A 7,523-nucleotide genomic window follows, 5' to 3' on the forward strand; every position below is an offset into this window, starting at 1 on the left:
TGTGAATCAATTTGTAACTGACATAAAACCCTCTGAGTAGGAGAAGTAGGTGCACTGGAGCATGACGCTATGGGACAGGAGGACATATACAACATTACAGAGATCAGTGTCTGTGACTGATGAGGACAACTCCAATTTATGAAGTTATATGAAGTTAGTATAGGTAGAACTTATCTTTTCCACGTTGCCATATGGACCTTGCTCCTATTACAAATAGTAAACATTAACATGGTACAAATAGATGACAGGATTCTACATAACATTTAAAAAGAGCTGAACAAGAAATAAGAATGAGAGAAGAATGTATGCCTTTGAGCTGTCGTGTTGGAGAAGAGTATTGAACATACCATGGGCTGCCAAGAGAACAAACAGATTAGTACTGGAGAGAATGTAACCAAGTTACTCTCTAGAGGCAAGGATTTTGAAGCTTTTATCTCACATACTTTGGGCATATTGCTAGGAAGGACCAGTCCTTAGAGAAGGGTATCTTGCTTGGAAGGGTCAAGGGACAGTACAGTAAAGGAAGACCCTAGATGAGATGGATTGACACGGTGACTCGTGTAATAGGACTTGGTGTGTCAGGAACAGTGAGATTGGCTCAGGATAGGTCAGCGTTCAGACCTATTGTACACAGGGTTGTTCTGGCTTACAGGTGACTCAATGACACAGATCAACTACAACAACAACATTTAATAGGGAAAGATCTTAAAAATAAATAGTGATAAATGTGAGCTCTGGTGTCCTAGTGGCAAGAAGCTGCACTGCGATACTGAAGGCACACGGTTCAAGGCCACCAGCCTCTCTGAGGGAGAAGGATGGGCAGTCGCCTCCCATGCCATTAACTGCCTCTGAAAACCCGCTTGAAGGTCATCTATGAGTTGGTTTCAACTCAACGGTGCATAACAAGAAACAGGGATATATGGAAAATACAGATGAATATTTAAAATGATGATGATATACTAACCATAAAGTTGTACAAGTAATAAATATAAATTGCATTCTAGATTTATAAGTCCAAAGTCAAAGTCAATGCTGTCAAATCAGAACTGACTCAGCTTTGACACTGACCCTACAGTGAGTTTTCAGGAACTGTAAATCATACCAAAGAGGTTGGCCATATTTCTCTGGTGCAGCAGCTGGTGGATTTGAACTGTCAGAAAGACATGAAATTTTGGAGGGCCAAGTAGCTTTCTATGGCCTACACCAGCAGAGCTCCAGGGAGCTCTGGTGGCTGAATAGTAAGGAGTTGCACTGTTAACCCAAAGGCACATTGTTTGAATTAACCATATGTTCCTCAGGAGAAAGATAATCAATCTCCTTCCGTGGAATTTACAGCCACTGAAACACCACTGGATAAAAAGTTTGCAACACAAATTTCCAAGAATTTTGGAGCATTTTACAACAGATTCAAGAATATTTCAAGCTCATCTAAGCATCATTCTGGTAAAAGAATAACTTATAGAGCACATCTGTATTATAGTGTTTACAGAACATATAATCTTACCTCAAACTTGTATTCTGTTGAATAGTAAAGATGTTCTACCTTGAATAAGCATTTGCTTTTATTCTCCTTTTTTACACTCTCTCCTTGTAAATTCACCTTTAATACGTACAATTCACTGGGACCATTTTTTAAAGCAGGAGCCTCACATTTCACTGTAACACTGTTAGGTGGTTTCAGAATGGCCTCCAAGTTTTTTACTTCACCTGGTGCTATCAAAATGGAGAAAAAACCACAACACCCCATTTGTTATTTTATCCAATTAGAAGATCTACGTTTAAATTTCTCAAAAATAAATAAGTACAATACAAAGTACTGTCAGTGTTAGTTAGGGAATCATAGATGATGAAGTCACAATAGTTCATGAAAATAAATAAACTCCCACACAACACATTGTCACAGAACACTTGAAACCAAATGACATTAAGGATTTTTATTTTATACTGGTTTACTCACAAAGTTCTCATACATTGTTTTTCCACACTGGATCTTTCCCAATTTCCTTTACCTACATCTCCCTCCACCCATCAAATTGTGCAACCCTATGATTATACCCAGCCCATCCTGGATAGGACATGATTGTTTGTTTAAATGAGCTAAGACACTTCTGGGTCTCTGAAGATATAGATGCCACCTTACAAATCACCAGTCACAACTCTGAGTCATGGCAACGCCATGTGTGTCAGAATAGGACTGTGGCCCTTAGGTTTTTCAGTGGTTGATTTTCAGAAACAGGCTGTCAGGTCATTCTTTTGAAGCACTTGGGATGGACTCAAACCTTTTGATTAGAAGCTGAAGATATGAGCATTTCAACTGGTCATTTCACCCTGGGACTACATATACCACTTCATGCATATGTTTTCTGCAACAAGTTACACTGCTAACCCAAAAGTCAAGTCTCTCTTATGGTTTGAATCTACCAGAGGCTCTGAGGGAGAAAGGAGGGCTATCTCCTCCAGCGTAATTTTACAGCCTCAGAAATCTAATTGAGGGTCACATGTTAGTCAGTGCCAATGTGATGTCAGTGAGAAAAAAAGGAATAATGCACCTCAGAATCAGGTTTCACTTTGAGCCTAGAAAGTAGAAATAGGAAATGAGTGATAAAAATGGTTTATGCTTGACAAACTAGCCTCCATAATGGACTTAAAAATGGCCAGATGATGCACTTCCATAAGTTAAAAGTCAAGAAAATCATATAGCTTCATGTTTGAACCCGTGGGGTTGCCATGAGTTGGAATTAAGGTTATTTTTATGTATATCATATTAGATATAGATAATATGCTGCTGTTGTTGTTGTTGTTGTTGTTAGGTACCATCAAGTTGAGTATGACTCATAGCCACCCTATGGACAAAAGATCTGAACCTAGTTCTGTCCTGGGCCATCCTCACACTTCCTGACATACGAGAGCCCATTGCAGCAGTCACCCTGTCAATCCACCTAGTTGAGAGTTTTCCTATCCTTCGCCGACCCTCCGCCCTTCCCCGCATCATTTCTCTCTCCAAGGAACAGCACCTCTGAGCAATATGTTCCAAGTATGTGAGGCAAAGCCTTGTCATTCTTATCTACAAAGAGCACTGCGGCTGCACCCTATCCAACACATATCTATTTGTTTTCTTAGCTGTCCATGGAATGTTCAATGATCTTCTCCAACACCACAGCTCAAAGGCATCAATTCTCTTTCTTTCATCTTTATTCACTGTCCAGGTCTCAGAGGCATAGCTAGTAATCAGAGAGACCAAGGCCTGAATCAGACACACCTTAGTCCTCAAACTGACATCACTACTCCTCAATAGTTTGGAAAGGTCCCTAACTGCAGATTTTCCCATTACAATGTATCTCCTTATTTCCTGATTGCTTGTCCCAAGGGTGTTAACTGTGGATCCAAGCAAGATGAAGCTGTTGACAGTTTCAATCTGTTCTTCATCCATCATGACACTGCCTATAGTGATAAGAATCTTTGTTTTCTTGATATTATGACACAATCCATAACGAATGCTGCATTCCTTGGTCTTCTGCAATAAGTGCTTCAAATCCTCTTCACTTTCAGCTAGGAAGGTTGTGTCATCTGCATAAGGCAGGTTATTGATGAGTCTCCCTCCAATCCTGATGCTTCATTCCTCCTCATAGAGTCCAGCCTCTTGGAGAATTTGCTCAACATATAAATAGAACAAGTATGGAGACAGAATACATTCCTGACACACTTCCTTCCCAATTCCAAACAAGACAATGCTCTCCTGCTCTGTTTACACAACAGCCTCCTGGTCCAGGTATAGGTTCCTCATGAGCACAATCCAGTGTTCTTCTCATTCTTCTCAATGTCAGCCACAACTTGTTATGGTCCACACAGTTAAACACCTTTACATAGTCAATAAAGCACAAATAGACATTCTTCTGGTACTTCCTACTTTCAGTCAGGATCCATCTGAAACCAGTAATGGTATCCCTGGTGCCACAGCCTCTTCTAAATCCCACTTGAACTTCTGGAAATTATCTATGTACTTTTTGAATGATCTTCAGCAGTATTTTGCCAGCATGTGATATCAATGATATTATTTGATAATTTCCCCATTCAATAATTTCCACATTCAGTTGGCTCTCTCTTCTTAGGAATGGGAATAAATATATGTTATATATTATGGGTGACAAGAACCAAATGCTATTGAAAATAAATCTCAAGTGCAAAATGTGACCAAAAGTAAAATAATTATCTCAGAGGAGTAGAGAAAAAGTATTTTAACAAAATAGTACATTTAGGTAGTGATCTGCAATGTAAATAGAGATAGTAAGACACATGATTAAAAGATTGATAGATGTTGAACTTCAATGTGAACTTTCAGGTGTACAGCTAATAGTCTGTAACACAATTTAATCCTTACCTTGTTCTAAGGAATAATACTGAACCTAAGGTTTTCCCAAGAAATAGTTTGGTTCCTGTGTATTTCATCTGTTAAGGTCTATAAGTTCAGTCATCAGTCTAGTGGAAGCAGAGTTGTGAGGATGGGCAAGGGGGAGGTATTAATCATAGGGTTGCACAATTCGATGGATGGAGGAACTGAAGGAAATGGGAAGTATCTTTTGTGAAAAATAATGTATTCAAACTTCATGAATAAAATAGTATAAAATTAAAAAAGAAAAAAGGAATTCCCAGTGATAGAGGTCATTGATCTTAAAAAATTCTATCATGCAATTGCAGGCATTGTTTCTATCGTCAAGTTGATGTTTTCACATCTACTGATAATTCTTTTTTGTTTCTAACTTTATAGTTCCAATCACCAGGAATTATCAATACATCTTGATTATATGTTTGATCAATTTCAGACTGCAGAAGTTGATACAAATCTTCAGTCTTCCCCTTGGATATTAGTGGTTGGTACATAAATTTGGACAATGGCTTAATTTACTGGACTTTCTTATAGGTATATATACATATATTATTATATCACAGATGGCACTATATTTAAAGTTTGTTGTTGTTATGTACCATTAAATTGCTTGTGACACATAGGAACCCTATGTACAATAGCCCTTAATACTGCTCTATCCTGTTCCAAATTTATTGTCTTTGAAACACCTACTCCTATTACCCCAGTCACTCAATCAACCCATCTCATCAAGTGTCTTCCTCTCTTGTGCTATACCTCACCCTCCCAAGAATAATATCCTTTTCCAAGAACTGGTCTATCCTTTCAAAATACCCAAAGTATGTTACACAAAGCTTTGAAATACTCTTTATGTACATTAATTTGTTGCTACACATCTCTAATCTGTAGTTCTTGACATAGTAGATCATATGATCCAACTAATCAAAATCAACCAAAACCAGTTCATTTCAGCTCACTAATGTCTGTTGTTTTTCCATTTCTTTCTTAACAATGCCTAGTTTCCCTACATACATAATTTCACATTTCACATTCCAATCATTAGTTTCTGCTTACAACTATTCCTCCTCCTTTGTGTTTCCAAATTTGAGGACTCGGCCACAGTTGTCATATCTACCAATGTCATACGAATCTAGGAAGAAAGCAAAGAGTACCAAAGGAACTATCTATCATTGGCTATGCAAAGGCATTTGATTGTGTGGATTACAAACTTGATGAGAAGGGGAATTCCAGAACACTTGATTGTCCTTATGCAAAACCTATACTTTGATTAGGAAGCAGTCATCAGAACAGAGCAAGCAAACACTGCATGGTTCAAAATCAGGAAAGGAGTGAGTTAAGGACACATCTTGTCTCCATACCTTTTAAATCTATATACAGAACAGATCGTTAGGGTAGCAGGGCTTTATGAGAAGTAATGTGGCATCAATTTTGGAGGAAGACTCATTAACAACCTACATTATGCAGATGACACAGCCTTGCTTGCTGAAACTGAAGAAGACCTGAAGCACTTGCTGTAGAAGGTCAAGGATTTTAGTCTTCAATATGGATTGAATCTCAACATCAAGAAGTCAAAGATTCTCACCATGGGGCCAATTGTCAGCAGCATGATAGAGAAGAAATTGAGGTTGTTAACAACTTCAGTTTGCTCAGCTCCACAATCAACACTCTTGGCACCAGCAGTCAGGAAATAAAAAGGTGAACTGCACTGGGAAATTCTGCTGTCAGGGACTTCTCCAGAGTACTAAAAGCAATGATGTCAATCTAGAGACAAACATATGCCTAATCCAGGCCATGGTGTTCACAATTACTTCTTCTGCATCATAGAGCTGGACAATAACTAAGGATGACAGAAGAAGAATCAATGCCTCGAACTGTGGTGCTGGAGAAAAGTCTAGAACATACCATGGACTCCCAAGAAAACAAATAGGTCTGACTTAGAGAGGATGAAACTAAGTTTCTACTTGGAGGCTAGGATTTTGAAGCTCTGTCTCACAAACTTTGGGCACATAGCCAGAAGAGACTTGTCCAGAAGGACATCATGTTCAGAGGGTGGACAGACAGTGCAGGAGAGGAAGATCCTGGATGAGATGGATTGATAGAGCAACTGGGATAATGGGGGTTGATGTGTCAGAATTAGTGAGACTGGCTCAGGAAAGGGAAGGGTTTAGAGCTGTTCTACACTATGGGTCACAGGTGACTCGATGGTACATAACAACAACAACAACAACAACACCTGTTTTTGTTATGTGTCATTGAGTCAACTAGAACTCAAAGCAACCCTATGAACAATAGATCTGAACCCTGTCTTATCCTGTGCATCCTCATCATCTCCCACACACTTAAGCCCATAGTTATAGACACTGTGTCAATCCATCTTGTTGAGGGTCTTCCTCTCTTACACTGGCCCCCTACATTCCCAAACATGTCCTTCTCCAAAGACTATCCCCTCTTAACACTATACCCCAAGTATGAGATGGAGCTTCACCATTATTGCCTCCAAGATGCACCCTGGCTTCACTTTATGCAGGATATTGTATGGAACATTCAGTATTCTCTTCCAGCATCACAACTCAAAGGCATAATTTCTTCTTCTACTGTTTCTAACATATTTCAACAAACAGACATTGCCCTGGGTGTGCTCACTAAGTTGTGCCTAGAAATCTGGAGAACAGCCAGCTGGACGACTGACTGGAAAAGATCGATATTTGTTCCCATTCCAAAGAAAGGTGACCCAACGGAGTGTGGAAATTATCGAACAATATCATTAATATCACATGCAAGCAAGATTCTGCTGAAAATTTTCCAAAAACATTTGGAACAATATGTCAACAGAGAACTGCCAGATGTGCAGGCTGGATTTAGAAGAGGTCGTGGTACTATGGATATTAGAGCTAATGTTAGATGGATCTTGGCAGAAAGCAAATAATACCAAAAGAATGTCTGTGCTTCATTCACTGTGCAAAAACTTTTGACTTCTTTTGTGGATCACAACAAGCTGTGGCTGACTCTGAGAAGAATGGGAATCCCAGAACATTTGATCATGCTAATGCGAAACCTATACTTGGACCAAGAGGCAGTCATCAGAACAGAGCAGGGAGACAATGGATGGTTCAAAATCAAGAAAGTGGTCCATCAGGGT

The 7,523-nt window shown here is 39.2% G+C and overlaps 1 protein-coding gene across 1 annotated transcript in view; it reads right to left on the reverse strand.

The window, feature by feature from the left end:
* The window catches only part of PTPRC (protein tyrosine phosphatase, receptor type, C), a 164,314-nt gene that overhangs the window by 53,870 nt on the left and 102,921 nt on the right, over positions 1 to 7,523 (reverse strand). Inside the window, exon 12 of the mRNA XM_006892116.1 lies at positions 1,505 to 1,713. Coding sequence (XP_006892178.1) covers positions 1,505 to 1,713 — 209 coding nt within the window. The remainder of the gene's footprint in view (positions 1 to 1,504; positions 1,714 to 7,523) is intronic.

The sequence above is a fragment of the Elephantulus edwardii genome, unplaced genomic scaffold (assembly GCF_000299155.1).
Source record: "Elephantulus edwardii isolate Elephantulus edwardi_28Jun2011 unplaced genomic scaffold, EleEdw1.0 scaffold00110, whole genome shotgun sequence".
Taxonomy (NCBI): domain Eukaryota; kingdom Metazoa; phylum Chordata; class Mammalia; order Macroscelidea; family Macroscelididae; genus Elephantulus; species Elephantulus edwardii.